The 21,306-nt window shown below is 49.9% G+C and overlaps 5 protein-coding genes across 5 annotated transcripts; 2 read left to right on the plus strand and 3 right to left on the minus strand.

Moving 5' to 3' along the window:
- Positions 1 to 134: 134 nt before the first annotated feature.
- BDW70DRAFT_150813 (transcriptional regulator of RNA polII, SAGA, subunit-domain-containing protein) lies at positions 135 to 7,720 on the minus strand (the record flags this gene model as incomplete). The annotated part of the gene is made up of 11 exons (XM_073739213.1): positions 135 to 778; positions 839 to 947; positions 1,021 to 1,295; positions 1,376 to 1,621; positions 2,055 to 2,216; positions 2,265 to 3,268; positions 3,391 to 3,764; positions 3,842 to 5,176; positions 5,596 to 7,302; positions 7,383 to 7,437; positions 7,665 to 7,720. 11 exons carry the CDS (start codon positions 7,718 to 7,720, stop codon positions 135 to 137), a joined length of 5,967 nt encoding a protein of 1,988 aa, XP_073595283.1.
- Positions 7,721 to 7,766: 46 nt separating this feature from the next.
- BDW70DRAFT_137585 (mitochondrial 37S ribosomal protein bS18m) lies at positions 7,767 to 8,788 on the minus strand. The gene is made up of 3 exons (XM_073737069.1): positions 8,541 to 8,788; positions 8,222 to 8,457; positions 7,767 to 8,149 (listed from the first exon to the last, which is right to left on the minus strand). Exons 1-3 carry the CDS (start codon positions 8,680 to 8,682, stop codon positions 7,952 to 7,954), a joined length of 576 nt encoding a protein of 191 aa, XP_073595284.1. The 5' UTR covers positions 8,683 to 8,788; the 3' UTR covers positions 7,767 to 7,951.
- Positions 8,789 to 8,956: 168 nt separating this feature from the next.
- Positions 8,957 to 11,434, plus strand: BDW70DRAFT_150814 (putative mitochondrial respiratory complex I chaperone (Cia84); the record flags this gene model as incomplete). The annotated part of the gene is made up of 2 exons (XM_073739214.1): positions 8,957 to 11,169; positions 11,245 to 11,434. 2 exons carry the CDS (start codon positions 8,957 to 8,959, stop codon positions 11,432 to 11,434), a joined length of 2,403 nt encoding a protein of 800 aa, XP_073595285.1.
- A 234-nt stretch (positions 11,435 to 11,668) lies between these two features.
- On the minus strand, positions 11,669 to 15,759 carry BDW70DRAFT_137589 (glutamate dehydrogenase (NAD(+))). Its single transcript, XM_073737070.1, has 5 exons — positions 15,597 to 15,759; positions 14,977 to 15,361; positions 12,082 to 14,915; positions 11,924 to 12,024; positions 11,669 to 11,868 (listed from the first exon to the last, which is right to left on the minus strand). The coding sequence occupies exons 2-5, from the start codon at positions 15,296 to 15,298 to the stop codon at positions 11,835 to 11,837; spliced, it is 3,291 nt and encodes a 1,096-aa protein (XP_073595286.1). The 5' UTR covers positions 15,299 to 15,361; positions 15,597 to 15,759; the 3' UTR covers positions 11,669 to 11,834.
- Positions 15,760 to 20,069: 4,310 nt separating this feature from the next.
- Positions 20,070 to 20,900, plus strand: BDW70DRAFT_60054 (uncharacterized protein). Its single transcript, XM_073744371.1, has one exon. It carries the CDS (start codon positions 20,267 to 20,269, stop codon positions 20,786 to 20,788), a length of 522 nt encoding a protein of 173 aa, XP_073595287.1. The 5' UTR covers positions 20,070 to 20,266; the 3' UTR covers positions 20,789 to 20,900.
- The last annotated feature ends 406 nt before the right edge of the window (positions 20,901 to 21,306 follow it).

Below are 21,306 nucleotides of genomic sequence, written 5' to 3' on the forward strand. Positions count from 1 at the left end.
CTTTAGGCCGAGATGCTGCAGTCGTTGGCCCTGTCTATATCACAGAGCGCGTAACAATCAAGGAGATGAATTGTGATAAACTGAGAAACAAATATGCCTCAGACGGGTAAGGAAATCGATAGGGAGGAAGATGATTATGAGGCCATTGCCAAACATTCATCCAGTAGACTGCCCAATTGTTGGTGATCGCCTGCCGTGGCTCCCTCCCAGCCCCAGTCTGCTTCATCCACGTCCATTTCATCCATGGCCGTGGGTTCTGTGCCATCTGTATCAGTCCGTCCTCGTCTGTCGGCTTCTAACTCGTCTTCGAGATAGCCTCCCATAATTTGGTCCACCAGTAATGGCATGTGGCTCAGGACTCCGCTTCCGAGCTCTAGCGATAAGCGGAGGTCCCGAACCCCAAGGGCGCTGCGAGTCCTGGCTTCCTTGGCCTCCACGGGAAGCAAGCCAGTTGCGCCGTCTTTGGCGATTTCACCACGCGTGAAGGCAAGCTCTTCACGCTCGAGTTGTTGCTTATATGATCGTTTCATCATGCCGTTGATGGTACCAGAAGGACCATTGCATCGCGTCCGGGAAAACACTACTGAAAGTACCTCCTTGACGAACGTTTCGGTTGCTATTGCCATGAACTCGGCGCATGCGACACCCGCACCATTAACGACCGACTCTTCGTAGCAAATAGGTGTCATTCGGGCGTGTATCGATTCAGCGTCCGGAAATTCACCGGTCTCCGAGGCGAGCGGCTGCGCATACCGTTTTCGAACTTCTAACTCCCAGTCTAAAACACCCATATTGATAAGCTTCGGCCGAAAGTCAAGCCGTACACAATTCTACTTACTTGTCATGTTTAGGCCACCCGCGCTTGCTGGAACCTGACTTGGCAGTTTTATCTGTTTGGCCAGGTGGTACTCCTCCAATTCGTTGCGTACTGCATCGTGGGGGTCGCGCTGGTGCAAACACTTATGGTCAATCTCCTGGATTCATTCGAGATTTCACAGATAAGAAATAATTATAGCATACCTCTGGAATCGCTTTTATCCGCCGGCGATCTCTTGGTGGTAATTGCATGACCTCCGTCTTGAGTCGCTGTTCAGCAGCATCCCCAGAGGTGGGTTTCGACACCACAGACGGCTTGTCGTTCGCCGATACCCAACTAGCAACTCCATGATCGGGGAGATCTCTGGTGAGATTGGCAATGATCGCGCATATGAAATTATTATGTAGATGTTCGGTTTTTGGATCGGCGCATATTATAGGATCGATCCGCGATGAGAGTTCATCTTGATTCAATTGCCCTACATTAAAGAGAAATACCACTTGGTAAATATGTGCTGTACATACTATTGCAGAACAATCCATTTTATTAGCCACATACCTAGTAGAAAGAGAGTGGTGGCCTCCTTATACTCAGCCCAGTTGGCGCCGATTCGGCTTTTGAGTTCAAGATAGGGAGGCCCCAGGTCTAACCGCGACACAGATATCAGCGCTTTGGATTTCTGCGTAGGTGCCGAGTTTCTCGATGGAGGGACAGCGGACGCAGAGTCTTCTGCTGCTCGGTTCAAGGCTGCTAGGTCGATCTGCTGCATGGTCGGAGATGTGAGGCTCACGGGGACGCGACGGGCTGCGCGAAGCCGAGAAGGCAGACGATTAGAGCTTCATGAAGAAAAAGACATTCCAAAATGTGTGGAAAGCCAGAAAATATGCACTAGACGATGGAAATGCTGAGAAATAGATTGAATCGCGATGGAAAACGCTGAAGGGAGATAGACGAGGTTGGATGGGTTGAAGGAGAACGTCTGGGTTGCATTCATGATCTCTCCCCGCCAAACTTACTCCAGGCGAATTACGATAATGTCTACGCGGTACAGTTTCAGTCAACGGATTATTCTTTTTCACTCTAGGCATAAAGTTTCACTGCGCTCTCATCGAGGACCCCAAAAAGGCGTCCAATCTCTTCTGATATTCCCTCAATTTCCTTCGACAATTGTCCAGTCACTAGCACTATCTCTAATATTAGGCCTGCTTTAGGTGCATAACTGTTGAACAAGACATACCGTATGCATAGAGCAGTGAATAATCTTCATCCGTCGAAGACTTGGAGATTTCCGAATTCTTACGGTAGTGGAAAAGACGTGCGAGAAGTCGGTCTCTTGCATGCTCAACGTTGGGCAGGTTATCGACTAAGGGATATTCCAATTTCATGGACGACGCCATGACTAAAACAAGAGTTAGTTCAAGAGCTTACGAAAACTCGCACGACTCACAAGACAGCAGATGGCTAATGCGAGATGACAAATGTCGTCTCTCAGAGACGGTATAATCAAGAATGGCTAGTTCGCCCTGCGAAGCAGTCATGTTCTTGGCCAGCTCAAGGTTCATAGCCACAAAAGCATCGACCATGCTTCGTGTATGTGCAAGAAGGTTAGTATACACAGCGTCCGGAAAAGCTTGCTTAAGCTGAAACTCGGATCGTGCTGACACCTGGAGAGACTCGAGGTGGGCTAGGAATCGCTCAACCTCAAGCTTATCTCTTGCAGTCATGAATTCAGTCTGCTGCTTGGAACTGTGAGTTGCAGACAGTGGGCCAGATTTCCAGATTAGGCTCAACCGAAGCCATAACAGCGCGAGCCCGTCCTTCAATCTCTTCCGTGCACTAATGGGCCATATCAGCCGCGTGATGATAATACCCCAGATGCAACCAGAGAACACGGCCACGACCCGATGGAGCGCTATTTCAGTAATGATGGGCCTATCTCCGCCCTCGTCCTGGTCATCCTGGCCGTCTTGCTGAGTGAGTGAATATGCGTACAAGACTGAGAGATTATATGTAAGCATAATAAAGCGCCCCATCGGGCCTTGCCGTTTGACGATAATGATGTAGGATGTCCACGTAGCCATGATCAGGCCTAAAAAGGCGAGGCCGAGTGCATTCCCGTCAGTGACATACCATGACAGGATGGCGCAAACTGCGCCGAGACATGTTCCCAGAAAACGTGCATAGCCAGTGGTGTTTGAAGCACCGATAGTCATAGAGCAAACCAGCATGTAGGACAGCAGACCCCATTCTCCTCGCCAATGTGAATAAATGGGTCGAGTGGATGTGATAAAGGAAGGACAGGCATAGAGCGCTGCACCAGTCCCTACCTTGATCGCGAATTTCATATCATCGCGTCGAAACACGCTGAGTGACCTCCAGATTTGGTACCCGATCCTGGTCTTCGCAGACGGTTTCCTAGATTCGGGAGCGCTATTTTGAAGCTGTGAAGAGCTATACGACGGTTGCGTAATAGCAATGGAGTCCCGCAAGGGGCTCGACTCTATTAGTGGTTGGTCTGAGTCTTCGTCAGTCAAGCCCCCTCGCAAAGCAACAATAGGTTAGTCTAGGTCAACTTACCGGCGAATCTTCTCCGCTCAAGGTCATTTTTACGCCAGAATTTCAACCAATTCCAAGATCTTCCATAGGGTCGCTCTTCAGACTCGAGCTGTAGCTCATCTAATATTGCGAGCAACTCCTTTAACTGTTCGCCGAACTCCAAAAGCGAAAAGCTGAAATGCCCACAACTGGCGGCGACTTCTTCCAGGTCCGCTTCGATTTCCAGGGTCTTAACCTTGAAAAAATCTTTCTCTCGGTATATAGATTTCAGCGCTTCCTCTCGAGATACCTTGTAAAGCTCAAGAGCACGGTCTAAGCTAGTGATGAACCTGCTGTCGACAGTGACTTTATAGCTGGGGGCCGGTCCGAAAGGTATTTCCTTGAATATCTCCTTTAGCGTGAAAGCAAGTGATCTCTTCCAAAGGTTAGTACGGGTCTCTCGTGCTCCGTATCCGCGGTTAAACTCACCATGGATGGTCCCAAATGGCCTATAAAAATAGCGAAAATATCTGCAGGAAGAAGAGCTGTACCAGCCTCAGATTCAGAAGTCTGCCTACGACTTAGGGTTGGCCTCGGGACATCGGGTTCTGATATATCGTCTTCCGGCCTCTCGTCAATTGGTTCCAAATAAGGTCGATCCTCGGCCATTGACCATGGACTGATTGACCGGTAAACGTCAACTCCTTGATGGGATAATCCTATGCTTTGTGGCTGCGGTGAACCAAAAGGCTTTGTCTGCTTAAGCAACTGGAACTGCATTGACGCAGCACTGCGCAAGCCTCCCAAGTTGTGAGTTATATCCTGTACCCAGCGAACGAGGTTCTTTTCCAGCCTGTACTCCTTCTCGGTTCCTCTTACATAGTGCTCGAGCTTAGCTTCTTTGACGAGGGAGTCGAGCTGGCCGTATGCTATTTTATGTTGCGCAGCTGCATTGATGAATTCTGCAGTTTGGAGCTCTTCTTCTGAGCCGGTCAGAAAGCTCTCTGTGATCAAAGCCAACATCGTTGCCATGGTCTCGGTGGCACTGGTGAGATTTGACCGCAATTTCTTCCGCGCAGATATGGGAAATATTAAGAATGATACAGTCATTGTGGCAGTGACCCCCATGATAATCATTTTCAAGACCTGTGAAATTTTCGCAAACGATAAATCTCCAGCTTGGACTGCACCTTCTTTTGTCAAGACACTGATCGTCGAAAGCGAAGCCAGAGAGCATGCAACGTTGACGAGGGGGTCATTCAGCCTTTGCTTCGTCCAACCGATGAATCCAAGTCCGCCCCCACAGAACACTATAAGAACAATGGCGTGCCCCAGTGGTAGCAAGTGTAGTGTGTCTTGGAAGAACACCTCAACGCACATACTTGTGATCGAGATAAAGGCCGTGTAGATGAAGGCCAAACAAGCGCAGACCAAGGCCTTGAACATACTCCCCTGCGACCGAGCTGGGTGGAAGTATACCGTTATGGTTGCCACCATGTGCTTGCTATCCTGGTGACCGAGCAGCGCCGTGAGGATTGGAACGAAGGTTGCCAAAGATCCAAGCAAATAAGCCAGGCTGCATTTTAGAACGCCTATCCCAGGCTCCGAAGTAACGAACCGCCGCAGTAAGGTCCATTGTTCCTGGAGTTTCCCTTTCACGCGTGGAACGACGCCCTCGGCAGCTGGAGATAGCTCCCCCGATAAAAGCCCACGCCGTTCTTCATTGTCGCGGTGGCCGTCGGAATTGTGGTGCGAATTCCGTAGTTGCACCAGGCCTTTTAAGCGCTGGCCGGTTTTCGGGAGGATAAAGGTCGCCTGGCGAAGCTTGAAAGAAAATTATGTGATCAGCCAGGCGCTTCAATAATGCTGCTATAGCTTGCACCTTACCGTTTGGGAGCGGAAGAATCGTTGGGAGCTGCTCGACAAGTTCCCAGGAACAGACATGTTCTCATCTCATCTTCAAATGGTTCTCTCCCTGGAGCTCTACGGATCAGTCCTGCCGAAGGAAGCTGAAAGAAGCTGCGCGTCCCTGGATTTGAGCGCGACTGGTCGGTGCTTCGGCCTGTGTTTGCAGCAACGCCCAACCACGACGTAACCACAACGTTTTCCTAATGCCACGGAATCATTGTCTTTCGACACGCACCTTGCCAACTTTTAGGTTTAATGTTTATATACTCTTAAAGTGACTTATAGATAACTATACCAGTCTGCGTCTATTATTTCAGTCCTTCAACCTTCCATACCTTGACCGCAGCATCGGCCCCAGCGGAGGCCACCTTGGAGCCCCCAGCGATCCATGCCACGCCATTAACACCCTCTTTGTGAGCATTGGGTACTTGCAGCCAGTCACCTGGGTTTGTCAAGCTCCAAACGAAAATATTGGTATCTAACGCCCCGCTGACGATGTGGGCGCCGTTGTCGTTCCATGCAATAGATGTTATCCGAGACGTGTGTGCCGTCCAGCGATCATTCACCAAGCTGCCGTCCGTCACCTTATAGACTAGCACGCGCCCGCGCGAGTCGCCAATAGCTAATTTGGAACCATCTGGCGAAAATGCCATAGCCGATACCACGTCGCGCGACGCCTTGAAATCATGTTTCGGCGTTAAGGAAGATCCAGCAATGTCGCAAATTTGAACAGTCGAATCGTCTCCGCCAATTGCTGCTATACTAACGTGAGCCGCTACAGCAGTGACAGAGAACTTTGGTTTGAAATCGCCGACTTTCTGGCCGTCCCTGTGGATCTCGATGCTTTCGGCGTTTGCCACCAGAACGGTCGTACCTCCGCCAGCGATCCCTTTGGGCTGTCCGGACAGCTTGGAAGAACTACCGGTATAAGTTTTGGCACTGATGTCTAGAGAACGAATGGTATCATCCCAGGCAACGCTGTAGAGCCTCCCAGCGCCTTCCTTGGTCGATGTCAGACCTGCAATATACGACGAGGAGCCATCTCCTTCAATCGTCTCGGCTTTCCCAGTAGGCACATCCCAGCCACATACCCTTCCATCAAAGCTTCCTGTCCATAGTGTTTCTTCGCCACTGCTAGATTCAGATGTAGTCAAGGATGTAATGTTCTTCTGGTGGCCCTGTATTACTTGTCTTGGTTCGGGTGTACCTTCGACAAGGTAGTTAAGGTCACCGCTTAATGACAGGCTGATGAGCAAGTTATCGCTCCTGCCTGGGGGCCATACCACGCCGACTTGCTGATTCAGGAAGTTTTGATTTCCCTCACCTCCAATGTTCCAATTCTGGGTGACCTTGCCTGCCTCCGCGTCCCAGATTTTGACAGTTTTGTCAGCACTGGCGGTGACGAACTTACGCGAATCCTTCGACCATGACACCGCAAAGATGCTTCCCTTGTGCTCCCCTTCTCCGATCTGCCCCTTAACCTCCCCGGTTTTTCCATCGTATAACCAGATCTTCCTGTCAGCACCAACACTGACCAACGTAGAGCCATCGGGGCTGAAGCCAACGCCATATATGTAATTGGTGTGTTTGTCTCGGATGCCAGTGTTGAACTTAAATGGCGCTCCGTGATAGAAGACTACGTTCTTATCGTCACCGGCGGCGGCTGCGCGCAGCGGGCGCTGTTGGCGGATTGAAACCGCATTGATCGCTTGAGTGTGTCCACTTATTTCGCCCACAGTATTTCCGCTGTCCCAAGTAATGCAGTGACCGTATCTTTGCTTTCCGTCTCCGACTGCGATAATCCGCTGTGAATCACCGTCCCAAGCAAGATCGTTGATTCGGCCATTCACAATGCTGTATTCGCCCTTCGTAATGCCTTCACCAACGCAATCCCACACTCTGACAATACCGCTAGCATCTCCGCTAGCAACATAGAATCCTGATGGTGCGAAGCGGGCGACTGTTGTCTGCACCTTATGCTCGGTGTACTGGCGAGCGACTGCGGGGTCATCTATGGAGCGAAGAAAGATGGATTTATTTGACTGTTCAGAAAGACATCTTTCGGGTCAGACAGGTGTTCAACCATGGCCTAAAAGAGCTCTGCAGGGAGACTATAATATACCGCGTAAGCGAGACGTTCGCCTTTAGCATCGGAAGAAAGCTGGGTGGGTTGACCCCTCGTGGTGGAGGGGCTGGCGGCCCAGATTGCCTCTTAAGAGCAAGGGTTAGCGGACAAGTTGGTAATTATCAAGGTCGACAATAAGGGCTGACCATTTATGATGGACATGTCTCACAGCTAGACAGAGGGAGTCAAGATGGTTGATGTGATTTAAACAAAGCAAAAGGCGGAGGTTGTGAGTGGTGAGGGAGACTAAGTCGGAGCTCTGTTTACGGTTACCACTACCCGCTTGGATGCCTGGCGTGGGTTAGATCGTCATAGCAGACTACACCAGTTGTCATCGTGATATAGCCCATCAAATGAAGCAAATAGAAATGAACTGGTACCTTTGTACATTGCTTGGTTTTTTGGTGTACCTAATGGATTAACTCGATATTTCCACAAAATGTATGTGATTGATATAGTACATTGCTCTGTAATGCCAGCATTCATCCTGATAACAAAAGGGAATAGAACATCGTTTCATGAGAAAGCTCGGTCTGCTTCAAATAGAGGAGCATCATGCACTTCTCTCAGAATCCGCCATCAGTCCTGAACTTTATCTCCGCGAGAATCTCTGGATGACGGTGAACACTCGGCATTAAGCCAACACCAATAGCTCTTCGGATTGCCTTCGCAAGCTTCCGCTGGTTCACGCCGCGTAGGCCGGTCACTTTTCTGTGTTTGATACGTCCCATATCGGTCATGTATTCGGACATAATGGAAAAATTCTGGAAGGCAAACAAGACGATTAGCCCAGTTTTCCAGTCGTTGAATACTGCCTCCTTACAGCCAGTGCGTACCTTATAAACATCCAGAGGGTTCAGATTGACAGCATCAAAGACATCTGAAGTTGGAGGGTTGCGCTTGTTCCATTTCTTCATCTCGGCAGGGCTGAGGTCATGAGGGGCATATATGTCACCAGCCTTCCATTCGCGCGTCTGAAATTTTTCCATGAGTCGGTTCTCCCTAAGCGTCCTCTCCTCTTCAATGGCTCGCTGGCGGTTGGTCTGACGGCGGAGCGGCAATCTCTGCGCTGCTATATTTTGGGCAAGTAAGTAATAGTCCAATGTGTTCGATGATGCAGTCAAAAGATGAACCAGGAAAAGGCAGAATGCGTACCAGGGGCTGGTCTAGCAGGACGTATGAGATTCTCGAGCTCGTTTGCGACACTCTTAGACATGGTTGAGCTGGAGCGGCAAGCCAATCGCACAACCGATGGAAATGCCCGCAATGGCGACGAGGAAAGAAGCGGAAAAGTCATCTTTACCAGCAAGCTGCGTTGCACTTGGAGGTGAAATGATTGAAGGATGGGAGATGGATCAATAGTGATCGCCGACGATTTCTCTTCGGGACGCCAAGACCTCCCGCATTTTTTGGTCGAGCTGGAAGCTCCGTCACCTCCGTCGTTCATTCTCTCTCTCACTCTTGACCCTCAAGTGGACAATTCCGCCACGGCCATTGGAGCTGACAATCTACAAACTTCGCGCTTGAAGCCAATGTCGTACGCGCGACAAATACCTGCGTTCCAGGTTAACATGCAGTCCCAACTCACGCGGAGGGTTTTTCGAGCCATTCTCAACAACGAGCCGCTATCATCGTCCAAATGTCAAAACCGATGCATACACACCGTCCGGCCATCTAGGTCTCGGAAGATGGCATCAGGGCCTTCTTACGTTCAACGACGCAGCTTGTTCGCTTTCAATTTCAATCCCCCTACTGCTCCGCCGTCGTCGACATTGCCTTCCGAGGTTGGGCTGAAGCCAATGCGCGATTTGCTTGTATCGTTACGGAGCAAAAGCAGACAACCGGAGGGTGATACTCTAGCGAAGGCTTTCCAAGATTTTTTCGAAACCCGTGCCGGGGAGCCAGGAGTTATCACACAATTTCAAGCGCAACTGATCAGTACGACGTGGTATCATTTGCAGTCTCTTGAGGAATCTGTAGAGTCAGAGGAATGGCAGAGGGTTTTCTCCAACGAGAACTTGGAAAACGTTCTGTATGTGTTGTCCAAAGCGGAATGCCTACCTCAGGCGCACGGAGTGATACGGTTATTTGCCCGTTCTGTGTTCCAAGCGCTCTGCGAGAACCCCGACTTCGGGCGAGACAGACTCCATCAAGGCGCAATAATCTCCTATATTGATATTCAGGCCATCTACGGTGACCCCGCCGAGGCGCGGCAGACTGTTGAGAAATTCTGGGGTAGCCTGCGCAAAATCAGTCCTTCACCTTGGCTGGCGGTAATAAGAGGATTCGCGCTGCTGAGTGATGATAAACAGCAAATCAAGCGGGTTGTCAAGAGAATTGGCGAGTACGGCGTCTCTTTTGATTCGGCTTCACAAGAAGATCTGATTCAGTTCCTTATCGAACAAGATCTTCTTGATGCGGTCAAAGTGGTTTATGAATGTCCACTGTCTGATCTTGAAGGACCCAGTATATCGACAAAGCTGGCCGCCATAAAATATGCTATAATGAAAACCGACACTGCTTGGGCGCAGCCTGTCTACGAGTCTCTTCCGTCCGACCGCGCCTCGGAAAGCACCGGGATTCGACTATTATGGAATGCCGCGCAAGGGAAAGATGCGTCACAAATTGCAAAAATTGTTGAATCCCTGGCGGCGAAGGAACCAGACTTGTGGCAGTCGCTTACGATCTCTTGCGTAAACGACTTGATGCAATATGCGAATGCGACCAATAACCCTACTTTAGCCTATGAATGCATGGCATTAGCTCCTGCATGGGGACTTGTCCCTGATTCGCAAACTCAGTTATTACATCTTGAGTCACGTATCCAGGCCGGTGATTTGGCTGAGGTGCTGAAATCTATTGGGGAATTGGAGGGCCTAAATACCACAGCGCCCGAAGCTCTTCCTTTGATGAACAAACTTATCACAATGCTCTGCTCCTCGGGCCAGGATGATACGGTTTTCGACCACATCTCGTCTCTCCTTGATCCCCTGCTCGATAATAACGTGCGCTTCGGGGCAGATACGCTCACAGCATTAACGCACATGCTTCTCTACCGCCACGACCTGGAAGCTGCCTCCGAGTTACTTCGCCCTCGCCTAGGGTCCTACGATACAGAAGAAAGACACAAGATCCGCACCGCATTAACAAACTTCATTCAGGATCCCAGCCAGGAGAGCGAGCCCGCATGGGAGGCATACATGCTGCTCCAGCTCGCATTTCCGGAAACAGGAGTAAGCATGCGAAGCACAATCATGACCTCCTTCTTCCAGCGGAACCGGAGCGATCTCGCCTTCCTCGTGTTTGGCCACATGCGCCAGGCTGAGGATTTCGCGCAGCGGCCTAAACCAGACACTTATGCCCGCTGCTTCCGGGGCCTCGCACAGACACAAGACTCAAAACACCTGGAACTCGTGCACAACATGCTCAAGCTTGATACCGAAGTCGACCTGAACACGCGTCTTTTGAACTGGCTCATGCTCGCATACGCGGAATGTGACATGCCTGAAAAGAGCATGCAGATTTTCCGCGAGATCCTCCAGTCCGAAGAAGGCCCGTCACAACGCACAATCTTCTTCTTCTTCAAAGCTTGCGAGAAGCACCATAACGGTACACATGAGGCTATGAAAATGGTGGAGAAAATGAAACGCCTTGAGATTGCCTTCGACCGCCGGTTATACACAGCTTATGTGGAAGCCTTGGCTGCGCAGTGCGAGTTCGACCTTGCCACGGAAGCCCTAGACGCCATGAAGGATGTGACGGGGCACCCGCCAACTTTTACATCGTAAGTTTAGCTGTCTACCCTGAATCTTAACAGTATTTCGAGACCTTATGGTTTTAACTAACTTGTCCATTCAAGAATCGGACACTTATACAACGCCATTCCTTACCAGCATTGGAAGGACGAAGTCGAGAAATGGGCCAAGGGCCGGCATCCCGATCTTTGGGCGCAGTTAGAAAAAATTGAGCGTGAGGAGCATGAAGAGGGGCTGAAGTTCAAGCTACCTAGGAAGAGAGACTTGGCAAACTTGGACGGGAGCTTGCGATGATTTGACCACCATTGATCAGCCCAGAGATAACACATGTTTATTCATGATATATACTCGTCCATCTATACCCGCTAGAGCAACGCATGCTTGCACATATACCACCACCATAGCAATATTTTTTTAGCAGTTTAGATGCTCCACGATAAGCATACATAAATGCATCAGGACTGCTGCCGAAGTTAATCCATACGTAAAACACCTGAGACTTTGCTTACGGCCAGAACAAAGAGATATGAACTTGTGATGTGAGATTAAAACTATAACTATCGTGGCTTTTTTCTATCCCCAAGACAGGATAGAGGTTAGGTCATAAATCGATACCTCGTGACGCTGCAAATGTATATCACTGTGGAACCGAAGATACTGTTTATGGAACAGAAGTCCTGAAGTCTAGACAGATTTATGCTTTGGACTGTGCAAGTCTTTTGGTCATGCTGTAGTTTATCTTGTTAGCAACACAACTCGACAAGCACAGCGGTAGCCACTTACAAGTTGAAGAAAGAGAATTGGCTGGGGCTGCTGCCGTACTCGTACACGAAGCGGCTTGCAAGGTGGCTGCCGAAGATGGCCCGCAGGTAGTTCTCAGGAACCTGCAGATTTGTCAGTCTGTTGTTCACTCGGTATCCGAAAGTACAGCAGCTACTTACCCGCTGGAGAATCGTGTCGAGACCTATCTTGTCCAGAAGCAGCTTGGGCAGAGCGTCATTGAGGACAGACCTGCGGAGCTCGACATTATCCCACAACTCCGTCTTTTGCAGCTCTTCATCAAGCTGAGTGATGGCAACACTGAGCCTATCACTAAGGACGCTGCGAGGGATTCCGGTCTGCTCATGCTCGCGCCATATTGCTTCGAACTCTAAGGTGGCGTTCTCCTTGATGACCTCTTGTACCTGCTTGACATATTCACTGTAGAATTCAGGAACGCTGCCATCATCTCCAACGCACATGTTCTGCACAAAACCTTGGTCGTCAAAAGATAGTGACGCCAAGACTTCCAATGACGAAGAGGTAACACCGCCCTTATTGGCGGAAGCATCTTTGAAAAGAATACATCCAGCTTTTTCAAGTCGGAGCTTGCTGTCTTGCGTAATGAACAAATTGGCACCCTCGACGATGTAGGGAATGGTGGATTTGCCGTTCTCAATAAGCTTGCCAACAGTTGAAAGATCAATTGATTCGGGGCGCCCGCCGCAGGGAACAAAGGTGTCGTAGGTTAGTTCCTTGCGCAGATGGAACATGTTGCGGAATACCATTCCGTTATGAACCAGCTCTCCGCTTGGAAGGCGGACATTGCTCTCATCCACCAACACACGATAACCATTAGGCGAAAGCTTTGACACATCAAACTCGGAAATCGTCGCCCGCTTCTTCGCAAGCCGCACAAGTTCTTCACGGTTGAGGCCTTGAGGATCCACGATGACACCGGACCCGTCAACAATTGCAGTATACTTCTCGTTGGCGAGGAGGATCTCATTCGAGCCAAGGTCACCGTCAGGTCCACCAGTTTGCAGCTTTCGGATTGTAGAGGGGTCAATTTTTAGTTTGCGATAGATTCCAAGGACATATTGGCGAACAGATAGAGTAGTCATTCCATATGTGTCATGAGGAATTCCACCAAGACGGGGGCTCTTGCCGGTGAAGAAAGACTTCCACCAAGGGGCACCGCGGTTGCGAGCATGCTCTGTGGCCCAATCAACTAACTCTGCCGTGTTCTCGTCAGGGCCCATAAAGAGGATCTCGTCCTTGCCGTACAGATCGACGATAGGGTCCTTAATGCCGGGACTGGCTGGCGGTAACAAAAGATCTAAGATACTGTCTATATATTTCTCGAAAGCAACACGAGCTTTGTCTTGGTGATTCACGTCGAGAAGGATGACTCCCTTTGCTCCACCTTCCGGAATATCCTTGTTCTTGCGCTGCTGTGTATTGGCGAGATTGTAATTCTCATCAAACAGTGACCGAGCATTAATGCTATACGCTTCCTTGTTTCGGCTCTTCACGATGCGGATGCCACCTCGGGCAATGTCTCGGAAGCGCAGATGGAACCCCCGGAATTCGGAGCTGATGACCAAGAACATTCCATACAGTCGCTGAGGATACTCGTGTTCCGGAAGGAAATGTGGATCGAGTCGGAAGCTGAGAGCCACCTTGGTCGGTGTGAAAAAGTTAGTTTTGAGGATGGCGGCATTGAACACGCGGAAGGCACTCATGACCATTTCGTCATGTTCATTGGCCGCTGTGCTCGAGACCAATTGCTTCAACTGCCGACTATCGAGCACCTGGTCAACCTGGAGACGTAGGTAACTCAGCGTCGGAAGGAAATCATCCTCGGTCGGACCTTGAGTCTGCACGTAATGAGTGTTTGCAAAGTCAAGGTAAAGCTTGTGGATGAGATCGGGGTACTTGTTGACAATCTCTGCTATATAATCAGAAGTGAATGTCTCGGTACGCAACCTCTTCTTGATCTTTGCCAACAACTCTGCGTGTGTGCTGTTGTTCGAGTCCAATAGATCGGTTAGAGAAGTGTATTCAGAGCCAAGACGATTCAAGAATTGCTGGACGAACACCCATGCGCAATGGGCGTAAATGGTCTCCTGTAAGCTGAGACGTCCGCTCGCAAAATGATGCTGGAACCTGTTCTGAGGGATGCAGTATAGTAGAGAGATTTCCTTGATTATTTGGTGAACTGCGGCCTCAATTGGGGGGAACTTGGCAGCAACCTCTGCGTTCTTCAGAGGACGCAGGTAAAGAGAGATGACAGTAATTCCATTGGAGAAGTTCTCCAAGTACTTCCGAGAGCTTGTCAGGCGGTAGTAGTGATATAGGTCGGAAAGTGCACTGAACAGACCCATAGCGGAGCCCTGACGGTAGGCGATGACAAGACGCTTTTCGCGAGATCCTTCAATCTCAAACATCTCAATGACGGGACCGGCCCGAGCAACGGCGTTGCTGATGATCTCTTGATAAATGGCTTTGGTGTTAGGCGTCGCTTTTTGCAAGAATCTCTTCTCACCGATGATGTCGATATTGGTCTCCTGTGGTCCCGGGTTAGGGTTGGCGAACTGACACTTATACACGAAGTAGCATCGGAGCTGCTGTCCGTCATCACCGGGAACTGGAGTGGGAGAGCGGAAAGTCTCAATACGGTAACTGTGGTCATGAGTCGAGCCGTCGATGTATTTTTTGTCGATTCTCTGCTCGTAGCCTGGCCCATTGACGCTTGAGAAGCCCGGCTTGCTTGTGTCAATATAGACGGCATGGTCTTCAGCCTCTTTATCTAAGCGAATCTCGAGCTTCTTATCATCACGGGCGTAGGCAGCGACTTTTGCAGCATATAAGGAAAGAATTTGCGTGACTATTGCCTCCACAGTCTCCGTCTGGAAATAGGTGTCATCGATCCCGAGCTGGTTGTAGAACCACTCTGTTTCTCCCACGATGAATTCCGGGGGAATAAAGCCCTTCTTTTCCAGCTGATCCATAACTAAACAACTATTAGCACCAACGATTCAAGATCTGGCGGGAGCCGAGAGCGAGAAGCTCACCTTCCTCCATCTGATGCTCTTTGCCCTCGAACTTGGCAGCTATATAACCTGGGTCCTCCTCGGAAAGGACGCGATGCGGACTACCAGGAATTGCCAGGTGAGTAGGCTGCGGAGACGGCATTCGAACGTTCGAGCCAGCTACGCTGTCGAAAATTTTGTTGTGCGGTTGCCTTTGAAACCCAATTGGGGTTCCCGTGCCTGATGAAGCGCCATCATTGCTACCGTAGAGCTTGGGAGCAGAGCGGACCGGTAGCTTATTTGGTTCATTACCGTTGACATGTACATCTGGTAGCGATTGAAGCGATGATGCGGGAGACACCATGATGAAGATAGTGTGCAATGGCAGCTATAGAGATGCTCGATGGAGGGAGGGTGAAGAGCAGTGCTGCCGATAATAATGAGTGAGCATATGCTGGCAAATAGCAAACAGAGTGAGGAGCAAGATAAACGAGGAAGAAACAGGGAAGGTGCGGGAGGCCGAATAGCAGCAAACTATCGGCCGGAGATAAGAAAGCTATACACAGAAGGCGCAAGGATCTGTACTGAGACAGAGACTGAGACAGAGACCGTGATAACAAGAGAGACGGTGAGCAGTCAACAGGGAAACGATAAAGACTCACCTTGGGTGGAAGTGACTGAGCGGTGGGATAGATATTCTATGACGATAGATAAGACGAGCTTATCGGGAAGATGATCAAACGGGACACGAGAGAGTATGTCGCGCCACAACGCTTTAGAGGAATGGGAATTATTATAAGAGCCACACAACGAAATATGGAACTGAGCAACTGGGCTCTGAATGCTTTATATAGTTTTGCTTTCTGGAGGTTCGAGTCATCGATCGTTCCAAAGTATGCTGCTACTACTCCAGACGGTGTATTTCTCACTGTATCGGCTTTACAGCTTACATACACAGGCGGGTCCTTTCCGGTGCTATGCGCGATCAGCCTTCAGGTACTCCGTACTAAGGCCGGCCCGGCGAAGCGGTCGAGACCTGATCCCGTGATGATGCTAGACGGTGCTATACGGAGACTCGATGTCAGCGCTCTAGCTAGAGCCCCTTTGTAAGTCACTCCGCACTTCATCAACGTAGAATCCAATCCCTCGCATCTCTGAGCGTCCTCTCTCTACCCTGTCTCCAGCTCTGGTCGAATCCATCCTCCAAAGGTGACCGGCCTTACTCCTATACTCAAAAGTAGTGGCGGATCCAGCCTGGCATCTGAATTCGGTTGGTCCGTCTGACCTAGGCTTGGCGTACTGAGGTTGAAAATTACTCAGAGTCCTCCTCGTGGGGCCTCTGATAGGCTGTGCAGTGTGTCGTGCTAATTTTAAACAATTGCCTCAAACCCGCCTAGATCACGGGGCGTGTAGAATTCTCAAGGTTTTTTTCAAAGAGAAAAAAAAAAAAAAAAAAAAAAAAACATCTACTCCAGAGTATGACCCTTGAGTACCAGGGTCAACAACCATGCTCTGATTCAGGCAAACAGTCCTAGAAAGGGGCTGCTGGGCGCCGAGTGCGATGCCGAAAGGTTTCCAAAACAGCCACCGCTGCGCTCATACTTCGCAATAATGAGAGAAAGAATGATACTATAAGACCCAATCAGCTGACTGTAGCAGTCGTGTGGCCAGGCTCCCTCCACTTAGTGTTCTGTAGAGCTAGAAGTAGTTTCTAAAGCGGAATTTCGGTTTGTCATGATGGCTAGAGTCTTGCAAATCATTGCTGCTTGCTGCTTGGATTCGGCTGCATCCCTTGTTCGTTCTGTGTAATGGATGGCGAAAGCATTCGAAAATGCCTCAATTCTCGACCTTTGGTATAGGGCCGTTGTCTTAAGGTCTGGGAATAGAAACCTTTTTCCCGTGTAACGGTTGTTAGAACCCAGCTTCATGCTCAAGCCAGCCTTACCAATATTGCCGCGAGGTCACCCTGCGGGGACGGGCGATCCTGAGTCGTGACAGGTAGGTACCTGGATCTGAGCTGGCTACTATCCTCAATTTCTGCTAGTGTTTTGCGGGGAAGAGCCCCCATCCCTACCATCGCCATCGCCATGGCCACGGCGATAATGGCAGACCGCGTCGACACTGGAATTAATACTACTTTGTGTCGGTACGGATAATACATGATACAACTAAATTTCATCCCAAAAATGCCTCAGTCACCATGGAGTCAACTATTACCCCATAGAAACCTCTTCTGGCAAACACGTTCCCCAACATCCAAGTAACGATCCGGACTGAGTGGGGTCTAGGTCCTGCTGCTCTCCGCAGCTACTCCCAGTAATGGCGAGAGAACGCTCGCTGCTTATACGTGCACTGGGGCGCTCAGACTTGGTTGATGAGGTAATGGTTGCCAAAAACCACTGGGTTCGAGAATTTATATTCGCTCTCCCCAGATCCATACTCTAAATGGCGCCTCTTAGTCGGGCAGGTGGTTCCGATCTTGGCCCGTTAATGCGTTTGGTTCCCCAGCGATGACGTAGCCAAGAAGACGTGATATGGAATTGTTCAGAATTCGTTGGATACCTTGTGGCCGCGATATCTGTCGTGATAGGGCGTTCAAAATGCGACATGCATATAGCCTCAATACATTTCGATGCCGTGGACGTTTCGAGTCGCATCGTGAGGATTAGACTGGATCCACAAGTCATGACACCAATCAGTCCTTGACAACGTCGGGACGATGATGATACATCTCTTTCCAGAGTCTCAGCCCAGCCAAATCGCGGTCCGTGGCCTCTTGCATGCATTATCAGCTGGTCAGCCTGCATTTACATACTCATTGTTTGTGTGGTCGGCGAATCAAATATGATGAACATGACATGATAAGGCACAATACTTTTCAACCAGACACAAGCAGAGGACACCGCTTGATACCCGTATCAAGAACATAGAGTTGCAAATACGTAAGTCCACCGAATTCACTTGGGTAGCTTCGCAATACCTCCAACGCTGGTGGCTCTCTATGATCATTAGATACACGCTGCTGCGTCCATGGCCCCAAGTGAGCAGAGCATCCTCGTCCGTTCTTACTTCTACCATTATCAAGACGCTCAGACTCAAGTTACCTGCGCTAGAGTGAGAGGACATCCTAGGTGCGGTTATCAATTCAGTTTTGTCCATCGCTATAGTGGAATGTTAGATGGTTGACTTGCGCTCTTGCTTTGCTTGGGGGGGATGAAGTTTTTAACTCCTCCTGTCTAGGTGTATACATATATATTCCTGAGATGTAAGCTAGAGGAAGCATCAAATTCGCTGGGGTAGCCATCTGCAACAGCTGCCGAATATATATCGAGGGGGGAAAGATAGGTTGCACATCACTTAGCCTGATATATATCTACGTTCATTATATGGTATCTGGGCTCCAAAACATAAACTCCAACGATACTGAAATCGGGGTTACTACCCAACGAGGGACCGTCAATGAAGTTAACAAAAGTTGGTTATTCCAATAAAAGACTGGGCATACAGGAACTGTAGGTCAACATAGTACTCTGTAGTTGCGGTCCAGACCCCAAAACTGTTGACATTAGACTCAGGATAGGGCGGCGTTTCTGAAAAGGTAAGTGAGAGATCAATCCATGAGCTTGACGATACTAATTGAATGCTAGTTTCTGCAGCAGCATAGTTTTTATCATCCTCTCTTACGCCTCTTCACATTTATAGGACCAGTCTTCGCTGCATACTCAATAAGTACGCCACATGCCCAAATGCTAGGAAGCTTCATGTATGGGGAAACGGAGATATTCCATGCGCTCAGAGTACTGGTATTAAGTGCGGCGAGGGACCGGCCTCTACACTTGGGCTTATGGCGGGCCAATACTGTTAAGCATAACCAGAACCTTCTGGTAGCCGACTATCGATCGCAAACAGGGCTGTGGTCGTCTATATGGTACCAATCTCGGGTGGGTCAAAGGGTCATGGTACCTCCTTAACTCGCATGTCTCGCATTATGGAGCAGGCATGAATCTGCATGCGCGCCGCCGGAAAGCCTGGATACGGGATTTAGCAGCAAAGATGACCCTTACAATACCCTCACCTTGGTACTGAGGACCATGAAAGCGCTAGAACTGGATGTCCAGCTCCACGCCACCTCTAAGACCGCGTCTCAAAAGCACACTGCCAGCTCGTCGAAGCTGTCGAGCGCGCCATCGCCACAAGACCAAGATCGACAGACCGAAACGGTTTCAACTGTTATAGCCCCAATTTCGTGGAACATATGGCCTTTGGCAAGTTGTTCTTGATATCGCCAACCGTGGGAGTCTGTATCTTCAGGCCCTAGTTGCAGGTATAACAAATAAGAGACTTGCTGAGCGTCTGTCGTTATTGTTTCCATTCATCACGTCAACCCTGGGGCTCGAATTTGACTGCATGCGAAAATTGGGTTTCGAATGAGAGGTTGCCAATTCCGCCCTCTGTTGCCGAACAGTGCATATCGCTGAACCCAGAATGAGCAGGCTGTCCCGGATGTATCTTGTGGATTCAGTCGATTATTGTGAGAACCCAAAGACAGCACAAGATACCTTAACGTCCGGTGATTATCTCATCATGGTACCCCGGAGCTACCTCTATAACAGGTAATACCGCAACCGCGACCTTACCACTTTGTCGCTGTTTGTCTTTCCTTGGAGAGTCAGGGTATATATCCATGCTATAAAACTAACCACTTGGATCCGGACACCTTATACGCCCGCTTCAAAGACAGTCAGGGATATACAAAACAGCGTCAAATCGATAAACCTGAAGAGACAAATGCTGCAAAGCTAAAAACGAACCACACAGGACTCACCCGGGCCCAGGGGTATTTAAGGAGCCCCCCACGCCTTGCCATATGAGACAAAAGGCCAATCATACTCTGCTTCTGCTTGCTCAAATAAGGACAAACGAGCATAGGAACATCCATTGACCATCAAGCCAAGACCCGCGACACGCGATATAATGATCAATCTGGTCTCGACGACCTGAAACAATGGCGAATACTAGCAGCATCTGAGGCACCATCGTTCAGAAGGTGACGACGGGATGCCCGGCAAGGGCTACGGGATCCCAGCCTCGAAAGCCAGCTCATCATATCTAGCCGCCCTTGCCTCACTCTCGACTCGTGTCCCATACCGTTATCCCATTCCGTGTGTACACCGCTTCTCAGTCTAAACCAGGATCCCCGTCTAGACCCCGGGCCTGTTCAAGCGGTGTGGCGGGGACCACTTAAACGGGGTCCGGTTGTTTGGGCTCTTGATTGTCCACCGTCTAGCCGCGTGGCGCCAGATCACCGTTGTCCCTGCGTAAAGACAGGGAGATGGCCGGGGTGATCGTTTATCGTGGGCGGAAAAGACCTAGAAGCGAGAAGGAGGAGGAAGATCTATCCTTCTGTGCGAGCGGGAGCTACGGAGTATACGGAATACATCATCCATATTACTCCTTTCCTGAAATTGGACGTGAAATTGGACATGAAATTGGCCACGAATCAGGTGACGATCAGTTCGATCAGTTTGCGACTCCGCCATATTCACCGGTGCCAACCGTCATCATGATATCGATAGCCGCCGACGCCAGTTTGGGGACCTGGCTGGGATCGTGCTGCAGTCCAGGTGCCTTCCTACATGAAGTACCAATCTCCCTGGATGTTTTATCTTCGGATCGGGCACCCCAGACTCTCAATCAGGCTGCTGAAACGGTCGGGCAGAGCGACGATGTTTCTGCAAAGACGAGAGCAAGCAGATGGGCCAACGATCGGCGCTCCTTGCCGAATTCTCCGCAATTCGATCGCCCAGCATTTGTAACAGTTGTACCAATTGCACAAAAGACCGGACTCTTGTAGTACGGAGTGCTTCTTGCTTAGTTTCCCAATCCAGTATCTCCTGCGACATCCAGACCGTCCAGCTGTCATAGAGGCATCAATAATACAAGAAAGTCGTCTAAGGGATTTGTCATGGCATTGTCTAATCTCAGACCTCCTATTCTGAATGAGATCCGCCGATATTCGTCCTCGTCAGCATTCCAGAAGATGAACAATAAATAGCAACTTCCCCACACGGTTGTGAGGTCAATGTTCACTCGTCAATCTATTGCATTCATTTCCCCATAGTCTCTCACCCCGGGGCGTGCATCCGCTTTCCGCAACGCTTCCCGGCCAGTTGGTCGACCGCCAATGCCTCCACAGAACAGAACAGTCCACACTGCAGGCGACGCATCCCGATTTCTCGCTCGTACTCACGCAAGGTGAGGCTGGCAGTGGACTGACTCCTGACCCGACTGTTGGGCAGATCGGACAAACAACCCGCTGGCTCCATACAATCCTTCCCTGGTTGAGACGAATCTTATTCTTGCCTTGCATTC

The sequence above is a fragment of the Aspergillus foveolatus genome (genome assembly GCF_047715535.1).
Source record: "Aspergillus foveolatus strain CBS 279.81 unplaced genomic scaffold BDW70scaffold_29, whole genome shotgun sequence".
In the NCBI taxonomy this organism is placed as follows: Eukaryota; Fungi; Ascomycota; class Eurotiomycetes; order Eurotiales; family Aspergillaceae; genus Aspergillus; species Aspergillus foveolatus.

Coding starts and splice junctions, on each gene's coding strand:
- BDW70DRAFT_137585 (XM_073737069.1), bottom strand. CDS start 8,682: ATGACTTTTCCGCTTCTTTCCTCGTCGCCATTGCGGGCATTTCCATCG. Junction 8,458..8,540: donor TCCTGCTAGACCAGCCCCTG/GTACGCATTCTG, acceptor CCCAAAATATAG/CAGCGCAGAGATTGCCGCTC. Junction 8,150..8,221: donor ACCCTCTGGATGTTTATAAG/GTACGCACTGGC, acceptor TTTGCCTTCCAG/AATTTTTCCATTATGTCCGA.
- BDW70DRAFT_60054 (XM_073744371.1), top strand. CDS start 20,267: ATGGCCGGGGTGATCGTTTATCGTGGGCGGAAAAGACCTAGAAGCGAG.
- BDW70DRAFT_137589 (XM_073737070.1), bottom strand. CDS start 15,298: ATGGTGTCTCCCGCATCATCGCTTCAATCGCTACCAGATGTACATGTC. Junction 14,916..14,976: donor AGAGCATCAGATGGAGGAAG/GTGAGCTTCTCG, acceptor ATAGTTGTTTAG/TTATGGATCAGCTGGAAAAG. Junction 11,869..11,923: donor CAATTCTCTTTCTTCAACTT/GTAAGTGGCTAC, acceptor GATAAACTACAG/CATGACCAAAAGACTTGCAC.